This window comes from Chenopodium album, chromosome 7 (assembly GCF_948465745.1).
Source record: "Chenopodium album chromosome 7, dcCheAlbu1.1, whole genome shotgun sequence".
Classification (NCBI taxonomy): Eukaryota; Viridiplantae; Streptophyta; class Magnoliopsida; order Caryophyllales; family Amaranthaceae; genus Chenopodium; species Chenopodium album.
This window is the reverse complement of record NC_137840.1, coordinates 78,545,713-78,566,410: the sequence shown is the minus strand read 5'-3', so window position 1 is coordinate 78,566,410 and position 20,698 is coordinate 78,545,713. Positions and strand designations below refer to the sequence as shown.

The window sequence follows — 20,698 nt, the reverse complement described above, 5'->3', positions numbered from 1 at the left end:
TTCCAAGTGTTCCACAGACCAACAAGGCACAAATAGAGGATATAGGATCATACATTGATTGGTTCATTCACTAGAATACTTGCTATTGAATTATTTTTCAGAAATCTAAAACTCTCATCAAGCTGGTAATTAACAGTTGCATGTATTAATTCTGTACATAGAGAGTACGCTTTATTAGTAAGAGGGTATAAATCTAGGATCAGGTTCTTCACGGGCCTTCTTTTCGAATAGGTCTGATTCTACGAATAATCAATTGGAGACGTTATACTACATATACTATTCAAAAGTTATGACACAAGTAAACCAAATACAAGTTGGGCACATTATTAAACCCCCACTTTCCAAAGTGTGCTCAGGAGTCCTCACTTGGTAAAAACAAAGCATTATTATCATAATTATTCCAGCCAACGCCAAGGCAAGATTAATATAATTTTCTCTTAACCTTTCAACAATCTGAAGTTCACAAATCACAACAAATATCATTTAACTACTAACCTCCCCGCTCCCCTACTGTTTTAGAAAACTATTACCTTATAAGCTTTTCCTTCATTCGCTGAACAGCAGCCCTCAAGGTGTCTTCATCTTTGCAGAAGGTAAATCTGACAAGGTTCTTGCCCTCCTCAGGGTTCAGATAGAATACACTTGTTGGGATCGCCACCACCCCAACTTCCTTGATCAGATACTCACAGAACGCAACATCATCTTTCTGACCAAAAGGGGTGTGATCTACAATCACAAAGTAGGTCCCACTTGATGGAAATACCTTAAAACCAGCTTCTTGTAGGCCTTCCACCAAAATCCCCTTTTTGACCTTATAATCCTTCTTTAACTCTTCAAAATAAGATTCCGGTGCTCTCAGAGCAGTAGCTGCGGCATACTGCATTGGGGTCGAAGTAGCAAATGTGAGGTATGAGTGTGCTTGCCTCACTCCCCATGTCAAATGTGGAGGTGCTATGGCCCATCCAATCTTCCACCCTGTTAGAGAGAATGTCTTTCCAAGAGAATTCATTGTCACGGTGCGCTCATACATGCCAGGAAGAGAGGCTATGGAGATGTGATCCATTTCAAATGATAACTTGTCATAAACCTCGTCAGAAAATACCAAGACATCATTTTCAATGCACAGAGATGCAATGACATCAAGCTCCTCCCGAGTGAACATCTTTCCAGTTGGGTTATGAGGAGTGTTTAAGAGGATTGCTCGGGTGTTCTTTGAAATTGCAGACTTGAGCTCATCAAGAGGTAGTGCAAACTCTGGTGGCCGCAAGGTGATGCCTTTTACTTTGGCACCAGCCATAGAGAGAGTAGCCTCGTAGGAATCATAGAATGGGGCAAAGAGGATGACCTCGTCGCCAGGATTTATCAAACCCAACATGGTTGCAGCAATGGCTTCTGTGCAACCTGAGGTGACAGTAACTTCCTTTTCCGGATCAACTGAAAGTCCTGTGTCTTTCTTAAACCTCTCAGCCACAGCAAAATTGAGGTCAGGAACTCCATAGCCGCGAGCATACTGGTTTTTACCATCATTAATGGCTTGAATAGCAGCTGCTTTCACAAACTCAGGTCCATCAAAATTGGGAAATCCTTGGCCAAGGTTAATTGCTCCATGTTTAATAGCTAGCTGGCTCATCTGGGTGAAAATGGTGGTTTTAAACTTCTCTAAGCGCTTTGCAACCTGTTAAGTGCCCAGAAACTATCAGGGAATCAACATTTATACCTGAATATACACCATTTTTCATTGTTTAAGACAAAAGACAGGTTTTTTTATTTTTTTTATTTTTAATTTCTATTTTCCTATGGTAAATAATAAGAAGTTGCAGCAAGATAAGGTACAATCATGGCATAGTAACATATTTTGGTAGAAACAAGAATAGCAAAGGGGTAACGCAGAAGAGCAAGTAAGTAGAGGTAAAACTCCACCAAAATGTATCTCAAGTCAAAAGTCAGGCAGGAGAGACTGTGTTATCTTTACCAGTTGAAACTGTGTTAATGCAGTGAAACAGGAGCAGGACAGAGCTGCAACAATACTTATGCTTAAATTACAGATCTTTGAATGCCCCTTGTTTCCCACAGGTCGTTAAGTGGCCCTTATTGGTATACTTGAACAGGAGGAAGTTCAAGATTTCATTTCGGAAATCATATAAAATCCTAAAGTATTGTATCAGAGGATTGTACAGGTTCATCGTTGTAGTATCACTAATCCAACAAATAGTATGTATGTTGATGATGGGCAATATGATACCAAGACAGTAGACCCTAAGAAATCCCCAATTTCCAAGCAACAACTAATATATTTAATTTAGTTAACAATTTGCCTTCACTATAAATCAATGTATTTGGAAATTGAAATAAAGACATAATTTAAAAATTCAAGTATAAAGAAGAGCGGATGCTTGGATTTGATTAGAGGAAGAAAGGGAATCGATCAAAACTTGAATGAGATTGGAATTCACTAATCAAAGAAGTAATTTGAATAATTGTGGGGTGGATAAAATTAAAGAATAGAATTAGGGAGAGAAGGAATACCTGAAGTGGGGGTTGAGCGATATCAGGGGAAAGAGTCGACATTGTCGCAGAAGCAGCAAATCTGCAATGGAAGTGAGTTGGAATCTTAATAAAAGGAAAAAGGCGCAGCATTTGAGAATGAGATGTCCAGGTACAATGGACGCTGTCTACGATTTGCATTTCACGATTTGAGGCCGCCCTTGTGCCGTGTCCAGGTTGGGGGATCTAAACACAACCAAACCTAATACTGTATTATACTTGTGTCTAACTTCCTAACACTCCTAACTCCATGTTTCCATCCTCCCACTCAACTCAACTCGGTTCTAACACTTGTTTATTAGCCACCACCCCACGATGCACCCATAAAATTATCACATTACTCTAACTTGAAGGTGTCAAATTCACACCCGACTCAATCCGATTCAAATTTCGACTCACATGGACACAGTAATTTAGCATGACTCAAATATAAAAATTGACTCGATTCAATCCGATCTCACTAAACCTGATCCAAACATTAAACCCTTAAATACTTGCTCCATTTTTCCAAGCGCGGAGTTTTACGAGAATTTTGAGAAAATAATAAAAATTGTAAAAAACAAAAGTAGTGAGAAAACTAAAGGAGAGAGGGTATGAAATTAATAAAATATGATTTATGTTGGGTCTATTTGATGAGAGAAATGAATTAAATATTGTAAAAGATTTCCAAATAAGGAAATAGAGCAAGTATTTAAAAACGGCCGAAAAAGAAAAATGGAGTAAGCATTTAAAAATGGAAGGAATGTATATTAATGTGCTTTTATTATAGTATCATGTGCTTTTATTATCATATCATGTGCTTTTGTTCAGCCGCTTGTGTTACAAAAAATGTCATGTAGAACTACATTAGACTTGCCAATCCTGATCCTGAATGATCATACCCGTGACCCGAAAACGTAAACCCGAAATTAACCCGAACACAAAAATGACCCGATCCGAAGTGGAGTTGACCAAAACTTGACCCGATACTCGAAGTGACCCGAAAACTGAAGTGACCCGACCTAATTTTGACCCGAATTGATTGACCTGAACGGACTTGAAATCCGAAGCGACCCGAATTATACCCGAAATGACCCGACCCAAAAATAACAAATACTCTAAATGATATAACTGATTTAGGGCTTAATTACTTTACCTGAATAAACACTTATCGAAAATAGCCTAAATTAAACATTTTTACTATTGTGGGTATACTACGGTTGAAATGTCCACTTACTTTAGTACTTGTAATTCATAAAGAGTTCCAGTTGATTAGGAACACTTGTTATTGTTATTAATACTATTACTCTTAGATTCTTCTAAGTGTTACATTGAATTTTATTCCAATATTCACTTTAAATAATTTGACTTTTTTTACCAATTAATCAATGATAGTGATCATACATATGAAACAATATACAATCTTGTGTATATAGTACTGTTGGAATTGTCTAATGAATATATTATTAATATTCAATTGTAATACTTCATAATTATTGATAATTGTAGTATATTATTGGTCAAATTTCTACATCTGCATAGACGAAGATTAACCCTACTCGAATTTGACCCGACCTAAACTTGACCCGATAATCGTACCTGAAGACTGACCCGACCCAAACTCGAGCCGACCTGAACTTAACCCGATACCCGACCCAAATTACCATTGATGTGAAACTGACCTGATACCCAAATTGACCCGACCCATACGCAAGCCTAATGACCCGTTTGCCAGGTCTAAACTACACATAAAGGGGAGAAGCTCTAATGGCCTGTTGTGGTTGACTGAACTGAGCTGAACTAAACAGAACTGAACTTATGGGAGCTGAGCTGAATTGAATATTTTATGAGAGAATAAAATTAAAAATTGTACTTATTGGAGCTTAACTGAACATATTAGAAAATAATCTGAAAAGAACAGATTCTAATTGGTGCTACTCTCATGAACATACATACTGAACATCGTTTTAAATACTTTGGTGGGGTATGGGAACGGATTAGATCAAAACAACAACTTAAGATTAGTACAAAACATACAACTAACTTTAATATTCAAACCACTAAATTTTGCAATCTGCTACTAGTTCAATTTTAATACAACCTCCGTTAATTATTATGTGAAACTTTGGGGTAATATTTGTGAAATATAAAATATTTCAAAGTTGCATATAATAATTAACGGAGGTAGTACAAAAAGTATACTCTGAATCTCAGATAGTTGTTCAACAACTTTCAATACATGTATATTGTAATAATGCAGATTCTACTGGTCTTGCAGAAGAGTCAAATGCGCTCAAGGGATTCACAAAGATTATGTGGCTAATCAACTTGAGTTTGGATGTCATTTCATAACATCAGTTCACGATACAATCCACATGACGTGCTTTTTATGAGATAACCTTTGAACCTTGAGTATCGAGTCAGCAAGAAACCGTTGAAGATTGCACTTGATCCAATTGCTACATGGATCTCTATAACTCTAACTTTGGCAACTCAACTATGGACAACTTCTGCAATCTACCTGCACAACACCATGGAACTATGCTCTACAGTTCCGCTTGAAATGAGAAAAGTACTCATCATTAAAGCTTTTCACCATCTAAGAGTTCAGAATAGGACATATAGTTAAGTTATATAACACAATTTATTTAGGCACAGGGGATATGAAAAGACTACATTTAAGCATATTGGACATTTAGCCATCTAGGTAAGATCAATAAGAGCAGAGTGGCAGAGTCGCAGAGATATATGGAGATTGATGTGTTATACTACCTCCGTTACATATTATTTGCAACGATTAGACATTTTCCCTCTCTACTTTATGTCAAATCGTTGCAAATAATGTGTAACGAGGTAGTATAAGGATTAAGGTGATAATAGTTTCAATAGCAATCTGCAAAATGTATTATCATCACTTCAGATATGAACAATTGAACACATGCTGCACGTACAGTCGTAGATGGTAAATTATACAAGAGCCACATTAACATAACCTGAAAGGGCTGAAACCAAAACATCAAATAACAAAAAGTATTCAGGGCTAAAAATCCAAAAACAGAAAAACTTCAGCATTCAATCTAGAGATTTCTGAAATCAATTCATTTGTATTAACCAATTGGGGCATAGTGAAACTTCAATTTTAGGACCAAATCAGGTAAACTATATTTTATGATGCCAAAAATGAAAACAAAATAAAAGAAAAAAAAAATGGACTCAGAGCACAAGCCTGTAGTAGTTATAAGCAGTAAATGACAAGCTTTTCAGCAAAGCTAAATTTTCAGGATAACACATGCCGGAACTCTTCAATATTATAGGAGAAAAGGGGGTAGGTAGGGAGGGGGAAAAAAATGCATATTATCATGTCATCAGATTTTCTATCCTTAAAAGTTGGTAAAGGCTTTGATAATGGGTTTCAGCCCTTTCAGGTAAGGAGTAACCTTTTAATTGGTTCATCTAGTACAACTTAAAAAAACTGGTCCTAAGGACTCAGCTTTGTCACTCATGTGGCATGGAGAAATCTCTCTTACTACCTTTTCCCTCAGTCCACAAGAAAGAGTTTTGTCAGGCCTGAAGAAAGTTGGTTATTCAAGAGGTTCCCAAAAACATATGTGAATTCCTTCCTAGCCACAATGGATTCAAACAGCACCCTTACAGCTTTCCCTTAGCCCCTACAAGGTTACAAACCTCATTATCACAATTCCAAACAATAATGAAGCAAACTTAATATTCCAATGACATGCAAATAAGCTCCTACAAAAATATCAAGTCACTTGACGATGAATTCAATAAAGGAGTCTAGAAAATATTGCTAATGTGACAGAACATATAAATACCCTGATACCCAACAAAGTAACTAACCCCAGCCTCAAGTCCTCAGATTTTGAAGCATACCATTAATATCAATGTCACCAAACTTTTAACTTTAGAGGAACATTAGTCTTCCCAAAAACATTGGCAACAAAAAATACTGCGGAAGCATTGTGAACAACTCATAAAAGACTTGGATGAGGAGGTCCTTTAAATTATTCCTATCCACACTGTCAACCCAATACGTTAATAATCCAGATCCAACTGTATCTCAACAGTCATAGAAAAATAAAGATTTTAAGAATTGCAAGGAGAATCAACAAACTAGATCATCAAAAGTCACTATGGACAACAATATAGCCCGCACAAAAACTATCAATATCAACATTACTCCAATGTCTTCAAAGAGGCTAAAACAGATGGAATCCTACTCTTGACTACTCTCTGAGATAGCATAAAGGCTATTTCCTTATCTATCCAAAATGCAACGACCTTAGCTACTTTAAAATAAATGCAAAAACATTTTAAAAGGCCTTAACCCTTATGAGTTATGATGCAACCCATTATAATCTAAACCACAAAGATAGTAAAGAGTCAACTCCACAAGAAATTCCAACCATTAAATAGATGACCTCACTCTCTAATGTATAAATAGCATTTCCAAGCAATATAACCCTAGCCACAAGCATTATTTGTTAATCTTACTTACAAGCATCTTCAAAGGACCCATTAGGAGGAGAGAGATAGAGAGAAAACTAAGATGGACCCATGTGGGTAGGAGAGAGATAGAGAGAAAACTAAGATGGACCCATGTGGGTAGGGGAGAGATAGAGAGAAAAGAATGTAAAAAATGGAAAGTGATGTTAACAATTTCCAAAATAGGAAAGTGTAGCAACTAAAAAGAAAAGTATTTCAAGAACCACATGCATTAAGATATTTTGAGAGCTACAAAGACAATTAAGATACAACCTGAATTTAGCATGTTAGGCATTTTATTAGTCCATAAAGGCATGACCAACAAGATTAATCATCAAGTTAGATAGTGGCAGCAATAAGATTTCAGATATTCAGCTGGCAAAACAGTATACCTGACATCAGATGAACAAAATATTTTCTTTAAAATATTTTTCTTTGAATAATCTATCAGAGCTGTATATTGGAGTAATAACACAATCAAAACAAGCCCTTCTAATTCTAGATCCAGAAAACATAAGCATAACCTTTGAGGGAAGAAAAAAGCTACAAACAATTACCCGCAGAGAACCGTCTGTAAGTGGTTAGTAGACCAGCATTGAATGAACCGCCAACCATTGATCTGAATTACTGATGGGATTAGTCTGTAGGCTGGGACTACCAAAAAGCTCAGCAGGCACAATCTATCCAGTGGGTGGTTCATAGTTGCCCATTTGCCTCATTGCAGGCTCTTCAAAACATTTCTCTTGATATAAAAATAATAACCGAAGGCATACTTTCACAAATAATAGTAAATGTACAAATATATTGCACTTCTCCACCCCTATCTCGGAAGAAGGCTTGTTTTGACATTAGATGGTAAGTATATATTAATGGTATTAATGGATGTTTGATCTTCTGAAAAGTTAATGATCAAAATCTGAATCCAATATGTACATACCCTTTAACTAAAAAATAAGAGTAAAAACTCCATGCAATGGCTATACTATTTCAACTTAAAACATTGCTCAATATCAAATCAATGGTTTTTCTACACGAATTTCATTTTCATAATTGCCAAAAAAAAAATCTATAATGTGTAGTCTTAACTTAGTAATCCTATTGTAACTCAAAACAAAAATAGTAATTAAAAGTATTTTCTTTATTTAAAATAGATTTCAATCTTAAAGTCTTACTAATCAACCAATCCAAGAGATTATTTCCCCTTGCACGAAGCAAAATGCTACTCTGGGAAGAGCTAAACAAGAGAAATCCATCGTTTCATACACCAAAGAAAAACAAATGCAAATCCACAGACATTTTTACCAGAAGGCACAAGTTGATTTACACTTAACTATCAACAGATATGCTTAGTGAGTTGTGATTAGGATTCACTCTCACTGGATGGAGCAATCCTTTGGCTTATTAAGCTATGAATGGATCTGACCTCTGCTATAGCAGAATCGCCTTTCCCGATCATCTTTTCAAGTTCCCCAACATTCTCTGACAGCACTGTCACGTTTGAGTTGGTGGATTCTATCAACTTCTTTGCAGTATCCAAAGCAGTACACAGCTAAGAGAAGAAGAGGAGAGGGGAGCAAAGAAGAAAAATATAAGTGGTTTTTTTAAAGGAAGCTGAATACTACAGAGAAGCGTGATGACAAATGCTCTTGTAGAATAAAGGATTGCAAGCAGTTGAGTAAAAACAAGTTTACAAGCAATGAAGAATAGGAAGCAAGACAATGAGGGGGCGTTTGGTTTGAAAAGTGGAAACGGAGTGGAAAGGAAACAAGTAAGAGGGGGAAAAGGAATCATTTAGCTATTACCTTTTCATTTGTTTGGTTTAACCATAGAAAGAGTATTTGTTAAGAGGAGGGTAAGGGTATTTGTTACCACAAGTTTTTGAGAGGTAACAAATAAAGGGTAATCATTACCCTTAGGTAATGGTAATTGTTACCATGCCTTCAAACCAAACACATGGTAACGGTATTGGTTTAATCGAATCCGTTTCCAATTCAAAAAATACACCAACCAAACGCCCCCTGAAAGTGTATAATAGTTCTGGTAAGCGGCAACTGAAGAAACCCGGTGAACACAAAAGCAGTGTAGCATGATGCTATGGTAATTAGTAGTCAGAGTTAGAGGAGTTTTATACAGGTCAAATGAGTTTACCTTCAATGTCAAACTAGTCCATGAATGATCTGTCCCATCAAGTGCCTTGTTCAATTGCTCATAGTTTTCCTATAACAAGCCATGATTGAAATGAGATTGATTTCTAAACAGAATTGAAATCTACACTACTAGTAGAAGTGAGAACAGATTCTTGAATATGGGGCAAATTTTGATGAATTATAAAAGGAATTGTGATTATTTCATCACCAATGTCCATAAATTAAACTAAATTTGAGTAGAGCAAACAAAGCAAAGCAGATAGTTTAATGACTGACATAATATCTCTTTTAATTTGTTAAAGAAATAGAAATGGGAGTAGTATCCTTCCAAAACCCCAACAAGAGTACAACTTTGGTTGAAAATACAAGTCAAGAACGTCGAAGAATATAACTTTGATAGTAAAATACAACTCAAGAGCACAAACCAAGATTGTACCTTTTCTGTAACATTAAACCAAAATAGAATTGAGCAACAAGAATCGATAGAATTAATTGGGTGGTAAATGAGTAAATTTAAGGTTTGATAATAATAGGAAACTACATAGTTTAAAGACAATTTACCTGGAAAAGTTGTGTAAGGCGAGAAGGATGAAGATCGAGGTGGATATCAGAGGAAGAAGGCAAAGCAGAAGGAGAAGAGGGTGTTTGAATATGGGGAATTGGGTGCTCCAAATTATCTTCTGATTCTCCAACATCGCACAGCAGATCTCCGATGCACAGCAACGGTCCTCCAACACCTCTCATCTTCTCTCTCTTTCCGACCTTTTGCTTCTCCCACCAACACACTTCCTTCTCCGATGATCAATGTTACTCGTATGCTTGCTCCCCTGGCTTAGATTTGTGACTCGGGAACTTGGGAGAAAAGAGGAGGGTAAGGATATTACTAATTTACTACCCCAAAAACCCTCGTTCAATAGGAAAAAGTATTCTTTAATAAAATTGTTGAAGTTTGGTTCTAAGGCCCTGTTTGATAATTAGTTGGTTATAACAGCTGGTTATAGTAGTTGGATTGAGTAGATGGTTATGATTAGCTGATTGTATAAAAATGTTTGGTAAATAGCTGTTAATTGTTACCTGTTTTAGTGTATTTAAGAAACAAAAAGCTAATTTTTTTTTTTAAAAAAAAAGAAACAAAAGCTAATTGTACAATAAGCTAATTTTAAAAACTCTTATAATCAGCTTTTTCTAAAAGAGTTCTTTGAACCCTAAAAGCTCTTTTAATAAGCTATATACCAAACACCCAAATTAGCTTTTTTAATTGGTCAAACATCTAATTGGACAAAATAAGCTAAAAGCTCTTTAGAAAGCTTTTTACCAAACACACCCTAAAACTCCTAATATTACGGAGCACAATTTTTCTTTGATTAATAATTAATATTGAAGGTTTGATACAGAGTACAAATCATTTCTTTCAAAAAAAAAAAAAAAAAAAATTGTACTCAAAAACAAAATTATACACCCTGATCAAATTTCATACTTAAAAATATATGACTATTTACATGACATTGAAACAGATATCATTTCAAATCTCCCATCTTCTATTTCCAAGCTAGGATTAACAAGAACTTCAAACTTCAAAGAGGAATTTTTCCCTTTAAGCAGCAACATCCTTAGCACAATCAACCATATTAGATAGAAGTTAGGACTTTTAGCATCATTATGTTTCCTCATCTCTAATCCCACAGCCCTGACTGATGAGCTTAACCCAATGCCTTTTGCCTCAACTCTTCCGTGATTCTGTTTATTAACATATGCCTTGAAAGGATTTTTCAGATACTGATCATCCTTTTGGGCCTTGTATGACTGGTACACATCTTCAGCAATGATATTCCCAAACAGGAACTCAGCTGCTTTATTTGTAACATGAAGTGGAATATACTCTAAGTCATCCCATACGTATAGCTGCATTTTACAAGAATAGTCAAGTACGAGCAATATGAGAACAAGCACTTGACACTCACGACTTGATCATGTTTTCAAAGTCCAATAAGAGAAATAGAGCTAGTAACAAGAGAAAGTCATACCATAAATGGCCTATATATTAAGCCTACAGTATGAAGTCGATTTGAGCTCTTAACACAATATAATGGACTTTGTTTACCCACAGTTGTGGAGCTGGTGCAATCAAGAAAGATCAACACATCAGTATAAAATAAACAATGGCTGTGAGTTGAAATTTTAGTGAAAAGTTGTACAGGGATCATACTCAGAACACAAGGGGAAGCCACAGAGATGGCAGCCAGTACATATCATATCTTCCACTATGAAGTCAGACTTAGTAGTCAATCGACTACTGATGAAGAGCCTTTCATTGTTAGCATCAGGCCACAGAGAATGCAGAAAAACTTCACCAATTGATGCATGAAAAACGGCCTTACAGGAAGTAGACAGGTGCAACACTTGTGAAAGTAAGAAACATTGACGGGGTTTTTGCTCCTGGTGCACTTTCCAGTTTCGAGGAGCTGGAGTCGTCTAGCATAACATACAGATATATAAATCATCAGAGAGCGGCTTGTGATAAATATAAAAATAAAAAAAAAAAAAAAAAAAAGAGGGGGAGGAATATAATACATGGTGGAAGTTAGGTTGTTGATAACAAAGAGTGGATCTAGTGCGTTGCACCCATTGTATAACCCTCCTAAGCTTATCCTTAGCAGTACCAACAAGGCGACAAGTAGTGAGCAAATCATCCACACCTATAATAACAGAACATATTATTGGCAGTCCGGGTACACTGTACTTGATAGGAATCATTTGAAACATAAACGTTTTCGGTCTGTATAGTATTGAAATTAGAGACAGTAAAAAGGAGTGAAATAAAGATACCTTGAGAAAGAAGTGAATGAAAAGGATGGATGAGACAAAGAATAGAAGAATATTCAACAGAAGTGGCTTGAAGCATACCAGCATATGAACATACTTTGACGTCTAAAAAGAAACAGACAAAAACTATTCAAGTAAGTAATGCTCCAAATAAAAAGTGTGAGTAAGAAAAGAAATAGGCAAAACTAACTTCTGAAGAAAAGGATATCTCCAGCAGAGATGGAAGAAGCGAGATTGTTATTCCAAAGGGTAATGCTGAATGTGGGTCGAGTTTCGTCCCCAACCGATATGTCTGAGCGAATCAATTCACCTCGTCCTCTACCCATTTCTGGTCCTCGTGATTTGTACTTTATGATTTTCCAAACAATATACAGTATACAAAACAAACGAACAAAGTAAAATTTAAAATTAAACCCAGAAAATGAAGGTTACATAATTAGGATGAAGAGCTCTGCAGACCTGAACGGGAGTGGAGTGATGTACGAATACGACAAGTTGCACAAAATCGCCGACGTGAGAAGATGCCGCCGATAGGTCTATTAGAGGTCCGTACCACCCCATTCCCATTCCCTTTCCCTTTTCCGCCATTGATTCACGCCACAGCGCAACCCTTTTTCTATTTTGTTAATGAATCAGTCCCGTCTTTTAATTTTACTCCGTAATTCTGTATTTGTTCGTCTATTTACTCCTTTCTCCCTAACGCAGTAACGCATCACTTTAATTAGACATGTCGGTCTATACAACTAGTGTTGTCAAATTTCAAATCGAAACCGTTTAACTGTCCGAAACCAATCGACCCAAATGAGAATTGAACCGATTAAAAACCTTTTTTTTAAACCGAAAATCAACCCGAACCATATGTGAATAAACCCGAAACCGAACTGATCCGAATAACGTTACACCATATAAGTACCGAACCCGTTAATGAACCGAACCAGTTCTAAACCGAACTGAAATCAAACCGAACCGAAAAAGAACCGAACTGTTTCTAACCCGAAACCGTTTTCAACTCGAAACCGTTTGAACCAGGATAGAAACCGTTTACACCGAACCGTTAACAACCCGTGACCCGTTTGCACCGAACTGTATATAAATCGAACCGTTTATAAACCGATCCGCTTGCAAATCGAATCGTTTATGAACTGGACCGCTTATAAACAAATCGACTACAAACTGCTTACTATAAAGAGAATATTAAAATCAAGTTAAAAGGTGTTTTAAATGAAATTTAATTATCATAGTACAAAAATTCTTCCTGCCAAATTAATATTTATTGAAAATTTATTATCATAGTATAAAATATCTTACTGCCAAATTATTATTATAGTATAAAATATCTTCCTTCCGCTAAAAATCCTCCTGCCATAAACTAAACCGAAAAAGAACCGAACCCGTTATAAACTGAACCGAAAAAAAATCGAACCAATTATAAACTGAACCGAAAAAGAACCGAATTGTTTCAAACCCGAAACCGTTTCCAACTCGAAACTGTTTGAATCGGGATAAAAACCGTTTACACCGAACCGTTAACAAACTACAACTTGTCTGCACCGAACCGTTTACTACCCGGATTGTTTACAACCCGAACCAAATTAAAACCGCTCAAGGATAAACCGAAATCGAATCGAACCGATAACTATTTAAACCGAACTGGAACCGACCCGCGAGACACTTAAACCGATTTCAATCCGACCTGATTTAATACCGAACCGAACCCGAACTGGCAAACTGTTTTGACAGTGCTATATACAACTTTAATCTTCTACTACTCGTACTTTTACTACCTTCCGGTCCTAGTACATCCTAGTATCGGTTCTTAATAACCTAGCCCTTGTGGCTCTCTAAACGCACACACCCAAAAAAAAAAAAAAAAAAACTTGTACTTTTTTTTTTTTTTTAAATTTTTTATTTATTACTTGTACTCCTTCTGTTCCATTGTTCATGTTTTCCTATTTTAGAGATCTAAAATATTATTTTTATTTCTATTTTTTAATAACATGTAAAAGCAACTTCAATGGTAAGCTAGTTAAATTAGCTTGTCATGCCACATGCCACATATGATTTCAAGTTAACTTTCTTTATAGCTATTTTGTATCCCAATAGTTAGCTACTAGCTTGCTAATTAAACAAGCTTGACTTTCTCAATTAGCCCTAGAAATTTAATTATTTTAATATATTAATCTCCAATAATTTTGAAAACTTTATTGTCAAGCAAATTAACTTAGACAAGCTAATTTGCTTGGCCAAGCTAATTGTATTTTTTAGCTCCAATGGACAAGCTAGTAGCTAGAGATTTTTGAAAATTGCAAGCAAGTCCCTAGCTACAACCATTAGTGTTGCTCTAAGGTCCATTATATTCTCACCTTTTCAACTTTATTCAGTGTAATTTTTAATTTACTCTTAAATTTTGCACATGCTTTGTACTTTTTCTACTTTTTTTCTCTAACTTTTTTCTGTGATTGTACTTTTCACTTTTATTATGTACTTCATCCACATTCTCCTCTTAGTTCTTAAATACAGTGAAAAACACAAACAAGAACTATATTATGGGACGGAGGGAGTCCTTCCTTTTCTCACTTGGTACCCACTATCAATTGGGCAAATTCCACTAACTGGCCACACACTAAAGAAAAAGGGGGTTTCTATTTCGTATTCAGATTTCCCTCCAGAGTCACTTTCAATAGCCGAAATAGTGAGACGGTGTCAGTTTTGGATAGAGTTTGACATTTTATTCATATCTTTTCCGTTATAGCTCGGAATTGATATTATAATATATCATTGGAAAGATAATTTCAAGGGCTATCCAACCATATAAAATTTGGATAAAAACTATGAGGTACGAAAATAATATCTGTCTATCTTTGAATGTCTTTCAATTCGAATAGAAATAGGATTTTCAAAAAAGGAGTTTTATTCAATTTCAAACTCTTTAACCTTATCTTTTCAAAAAAGATAATTAAGATCTTTTAGAAACTTATAGAAGCTTCCAATTAATCCTAATTGGTTTAGAAATGGGATTGAATAGTTTGGACACTCCACATGATCATTGGGTCGAAGGTAAGGTGGGCTTAGGTTCGGTTTGGGCTAGTTTAATAAATTGGCCATAACTTATTCGTTATAACTCGGATTTGGGATTATAATATATCGTTGGAAAGCTCTTTTCAAACCCCATCCAATTATTCAATCATTGGACCCAGTTTATGGACCAAAATAAACTGGATTAAACGTTTTTATAAAAAGGATACGAAAAGAATGATTTTAAAGGACACGAAATGAATTATTTTGGGTTTAAAGGCACGAAAAGAGGAAAATAAGTTATGGTTTGGGGAAATGGGATAGGAGTTGGGTTGGTTTATGAAATGGAAATATGGATTTAAGCACTCCAAGATTAAATACTCAACCCGACTAATAATGGCGGTGAAAGGTTGTTCATCATCGGATTTGGTTTTGGGGAGACATTTTTAGGTGTCTACAAAGGCGCTTTTTGAGTAATTTTTGAGGTTAAGGGGCCCGGTGGCGAAAAGTGTTAAGAGCCTAGGGGAAACATCTTAGGGTCATATAATGCCGTTTGGAACCATATATGACCATTATATGATGTCTTAAATGTCCGCAGTAGGCTAGAGTTCACAAAATCGGTGAGAGTTGCGAATTGGTAAATTGATGGTTTTTAGGCAAATTGGATGGTTCCACCCACTCAATTGGACTCCCAGAGGATATTAGGGACCATAATAAACATCTCGACAATTTTTAGTTCCGGGCGAAAAAAGGTCAAAAAGTTCCAAAATTGAAGGCTATTATCCACGCTTTTTGAGGAATTTATGAGGTTATTGGGGCCGGTGGAGAAAAGTGTTGAGGCCCTAGGGAATTCATCTTAGGGTCATATAATGCCGTTTGGAACCATATATGACCATTAAATGATGTCATAAATGTCCATGGTAGGCTTGAGTTCGCAAAATCGGTGAGAGTTGCGAATTGGTAAATTGACTGTTTTAAGGCAAATTCTATGGTTCCACCCACCTAATTGGACTTCCGGAGGGTATAAGGGACCATGGTAAACGTCTCAGCAATTTTTGATTCCGGGCGAAAAAAGTCAAGAAATTCTAAAATTGAAGGCTATTATACACTTTTTTGTGGAATTTTTGACGTTACGGGCTCGGTGGCGAAAATTTTTGAGACCCTATGGGATACATCATTGGGTCATGTAATGCCGTTTGGAACCATATATGACCATTAATTGATGTCATAAATGTCCGTGGTATGCTTGAGTTCACAAAATCAGTGCAAATTGCGAATTGGTAAATTGACTGTTTTAAGGGAAATTGGATGGTTCCACCCACCTAATTGGACTCCAGGTGGGTATTAGGTACCATGGTAAACATCTCGGCAATTTTTATTTCTGAGCAAATAAAAGTCAAAAAGTTCCAAAATTGAAGGCTATTATCCACGCTTTTGAGGAATTTTTGAGGTTATTGGGGCCGGTGGCGAAAAGTGTTGAGGCCCTAGGGAATTCATCTTAGGATCATATAATGTTGTTTGGAACCATATATGACCATTAAATGATGTCATAAATGTCCATGGTAGGCTTGAGCTCACAAAATCGGTGCAAGTTGCGAATTGGTAAATTGACTGTTTTAAGGCAAATTGGATAGTTCCACCCACCTAAATGGACCTCCAGAGGGTATTATGGACCATGGTAAACATCTCAGCAATTTTTGATTCCGGTCGAAAAAAGTCAAGATATTCCAAAATTGAAGGCTATTATCCACGTTTTTTTTGGAATTTTTGACGTTACGGGCCCGGTGGCAAAAATGTTTGAGACCTTATGGGAGATATCATTGGGTCATGTAATGCTGTTTGGAACCATATATGACCATTAATTGATGTCATAAATGTCCGTGGTAGGATTGAGTTCACAAAATCGGTGCAAGTTGCGAATTGGTAAATTGACTGTTTTAAGGGAAATTGGATGGTTCCACACTTCCACCCACTTAATTGGACTTCCCGAGGGTATTAGGGGCCACTGTAAACATCTCGTAAATTTTTATTTTCGGGCGAAAAAAAGTCAAAAAATTCCAAAATTGAAGGCTATTATCCACGCTTTTTGAGGAATTTTTTAGGTTAAGGGGAACGGTGGCGAAAAGTGTTAAGAGCCTAGGGGAAACATCTTAGGGTCATATAATGCCGTTTGGAACCATATATAACCATTATATGATGTCTTAAATGTCTGTGGTAGGCTAGAGTTCACAAAATCGGTGAGAGTTGCGAATTCGTAAATTGATGGTTTTAAGGCAAATTGGATGGTTCCACCCACTTAATTGGACTGCAAGAGGATATTAGGGATCATAGTAAACATCTCGGCAATTTTTATTTTCGGGCGAAAAAAGGTCAAAAAGTTCCAAAATTGAAGACTATTATCCACGCTTTTTGAGAAATTTATGAGTTATTGGAGCTGGTGGCGAAAAGTGTTGAGGCCCTAGGGGATTCATCTTAGGGTCATATAATGTCGTTGGAACCATATATGACCATTAAATGATGTCATAAATGTCCATGGTAGGCTTGAGTTCACAAAATCGGTGCAAGTTGCGAATTGGTAAATTGATTGTTTAAAGGCAAATTGGATGGTACCACCCACCTAATTGGACTCCCGGAGGGTATTAGGGACCATGGTAAACATCTCAGAAATATTTGATTTCGGGCGAAAAAAGTCAAGAAATTCCAAAATTGAAGGCTATTATCCACGTTTTTTGTGGAATTTTTGACATTAGGGGCTCGGTTGCGAAAATTTTTGAGACCCAATGGGATACATCATTGGGTCATGTAATGCCGTTTGGAACTATATATGACCATTAATTGATGTCATAAATGTCCGTGGTATGCTTGAGTTCACAAAATCAGTGCAAATTGCGAATTGGTAAATTGACTGTTTTAAGGGAAAATGGATTGTTCCACCCACCTAATTGGACTCCAGGAGGGTATTAGGTACCATGGTAAACATCTCGACAATTTTTATTTCCGAGCAAATAAAAGTAAAAAAGTTTTAAAATTGAAGGCTATTATCCACGCTTTTTGAGGAATTTTTGAGGTTATTGGGGCCGGTGGCGAAAAGTGTTGAGGCCCTAGGGGATTCATCTTAGGGTCATATAATGTTGTTTGGAACCATATATGACCATTAAATGATGTCATAAATGTCAATGGTAGGCTTGAGCTCACAAAATCGGTGCAAGTTACGAATTGGTAAATTGACTGTTTTAAGGCAAATTGGATGGTTCCACCCACCTAATTGGACTCCCGGAGGGTATTATAGACCACGGTAAACATCTCAGCAATTTTTGATTCCGGTCGAAAAAAGTCAAGATATTCCAAAATTGAAGGCTATTATCCACGTTTTTTTTTGGAATTTTTGACGTTACGGGCCCGGTGGCAAAAATTTTTGAGACCTTATGGGAGATATCATTGGGTCATGTAATGCCGTTTGGAACCATATATGACCATTAATTGAAGTCATAAATGTCCGTGGTAGGATTGAGTTCACAAAATCGATGCAAGTTGCGAATTGGTAAATTGACTGTTTTAATGGAAATTGGATGGTTCCAGCCACTTAATTGGACTTCCCGAGGGTATTAGGGACCATTGTAAACATCTCGGAAATTTTATTTTCGGGCGAAAAAAAGTCAAAAAATTCCAAAATTGAAAGCTATTATCCACGCTTTTTGAGAAATTTTTGAGGATAAAGGGAACGTTGGAGAAAAGTGTTAAGACCCTAGGGGATACATCTTAGGGTCATATAATGCCGTTTGGAACCATATATAACCATTATATGATGTCTTAAATGTCTGTGGTAGGCTAGAGTTTACAAAATTGGTGAGAGTTGCGAATTGGTAAATTGATGGTTTTAAGGCAAATTGGATGGTTCCACCCACTTAATTGGACTGCAAGAGGATATTAGGGAGCATAGTAAACATCTCGGCAATTTTTATTTTCGGGCGAAAAAAGGTCAAAAAGTTCCAAAATTGAAGGCTATTATCCACGCTGTTTAAGAAATTTATGAGGTTATTGGGGCTGGTGGCGAAAATTGTTGAGGCCCTAGGGCATTCATCTTAGGGTCATATAATGCCGTTGGAACCATATATGACCATTAAATGATGTCATAAATGTCCATGGTAGGCTTGAGTTCACAAAATCGGTGCAAATTGCGAATTGGTAAATTGACTATTTTAAGGGAAATTGGATGGTTCCACCCACCTAATTGGACTCCAGGAGGGTATTTGGGACCATGGTGAACATCTCGGCAATTTTTATTTCTGAGCAAAAAAAAGTAAAAAAATTCCAAAATTGAAGGTTATTATCCACGCTTTTTAAGGAATTTTTGAAGTTAAGGGGCTCGGTGGCGAAAAGTGTTAATACTCTAGGGGATTCATCTTAGGATCATATAATGTTGTTTGGAACCATATATGACCATTAAATGATGTCATAAATGTCCATGGTAGGCTTGAGCTCACAAAATCAGTGCAAGTTGCGAATTGGTAAATTGACTGTTTTAAGGCAAATTGGATGGTTCAACCCAACTAATTGGACTCCAGGAGTGTATTAGGGACCGTGGTAAACGTCTCAGCAATTTTTGATTCCGGGAGAAAAAAGTCAAGATATTCCAAAATTGAAAGCTATTATCCACGTTATTTGTGGAATTTTTGACGTTACGGGCCCGGTGGCGAAAATGTTTGAGACCTTATGGGAGACATCATTGGGTCATGTAATGCCGTTTGGAACCATATATGACCATTAATTGATGTCATAAATGTCCGTGGTAGGCTTGAGTTCACAAAATCGGTGCAAGTTGCGAATTGGTAAATTGACTGTTTTAAGGGAAATTGGATGGTTCCACCCACTTAATTGAACTCCCCGAGGGTATTAGGGAACATGGGAAGCATCTCGGCAAATTTTGTTTTCGGGCGAAAAAAGTCAAAAAATTCCAAAATTGAAGGCCGCTTTTTGAGGAATTTTTGAGGTTAAAGGGCCCGGTGGCGAAAAGTATTAAGACCCTAAGGGATACATCTTAGGGTCATATAATGCCGTTTGGAACCATATATGACCTTTATATGATGTCTTAAATGTCCGTGGTGGGCTTGAGTTCACAAAATCGGTGAGAGTTGTGAATTGGTAAATTGATCGTTTTAAGGCAAATTGGATGGTTCTACCCATCAATTAGACTCCCTGAGGATATTAGGGACCATAGTAAACATCTCAGCAATTGTTATTTTCGGGCGAAAAAAGGTCAAAAAGTTCCAAAATTGAAAGCTATTATCCACGCTTTTTAAGGAATTTTTGAGGATAAAGGGAACGTTGACGAAAAGTGTTAAGACCCTAGGGGATACATCTTAGGGTCATATAATGCCGTTTGGAACCATATATAACCATTATATGATGTCTTAAATGTCTGTGGTAGGCTAGAGTTCACAAAATTGGTGAGAGTTGCGAATTGGTGAATTGACTGTTTTAAGGGAAATTGGATGGTTCCACCCACCTAATTGGACTCCAGGAGGTTATTAGGGACCATGGTAAACATCTCGGCAATTTTTATTTCCGAGCAAAAAAAAGTCAAAAAGTTCCAAAATTGAAGGCTATTATCCACGCTTTTTGAGGAATTTTTGAGGTTAATGGGGCCGGTGGCGAAAAGTGTTGAGGCCCTAGGGGATTCATCTTAG

At 36.6% G+C, this 20,698-nt stretch overlaps 3 protein-coding genes across 4 annotated transcripts; all 3 read right to left on the bottom strand.

The window, feature by feature from the left end:
* Window positions 1–306: 306 nt before the first annotated feature.
* LOC145639804 (uncharacterized) lies at window positions 307–2,808 on the bottom strand. The gene is made up of 2 exons (XM_081691137.1): window positions 2,527–2,808; window positions 307–1,675 (listed from the first exon to the last, which is right to left on the bottom strand). Exons 1-2 carry the CDS (start codon window positions 2,683–2,685, stop codon window positions 527–529), a joined length of 1,308 nt encoding a protein of 435 aa, XP_081547263.1. The 5' UTR covers window positions 2,686–2,808; the 3' UTR covers window positions 307–526.
* A 5,335-nt stretch (window positions 2,809–8,143) lies between these two features.
* On the bottom strand, window positions 8,144–10,083 carry LOC145639803 (uncharacterized). The gene is made up of 3 exons (XM_081691136.1): window positions 9,735–10,083; window positions 9,175–9,243; window positions 8,144–8,575 (listed from the first exon to the last, which is right to left on the bottom strand). Exons 1-3 carry the CDS (start codon window positions 9,915–9,917, stop codon window positions 8,387–8,389), a joined length of 441 nt encoding a protein of 146 aa, XP_081547262.1. The 5' UTR covers window positions 9,918–10,083; the 3' UTR covers window positions 8,144–8,386.
* Window positions 10,084–10,457: 374 nt separating this feature from the next.
* Window positions 10,458–12,620, bottom strand: LOC145638732 (uncharacterized). Of its 2 annotated transcripts, none has more exons than XM_081689731.1 (7): window positions 12,456–12,620; window positions 12,187–12,343; window positions 12,000–12,101; window positions 11,745–11,869; window positions 11,380–11,645; window positions 11,198–11,288; window positions 10,458–11,075 (listed from the first exon to the last, which is right to left on the bottom strand). In XM_081689731.1, the coding sequence occupies exons 1-7, from the start codon at window positions 12,582–12,584 to the stop codon at window positions 10,665–10,667; spliced, it is 1,281 nt and encodes a 426-aa protein (XP_081545857.1). In that variant the 5' UTR covers window positions 12,585–12,620; the 3' UTR covers window positions 10,458–10,664. The 2 variants fall into 2 exon arrangements, with proteins under 2 accessions (XP_081545857.1, XP_081545858.1); XM_081689732.1 differs by having other exon boundaries at window positions 12,078–12,101.
* Between the last annotated feature and the right edge of the window lie 8,078 nt (window positions 12,621–20,698).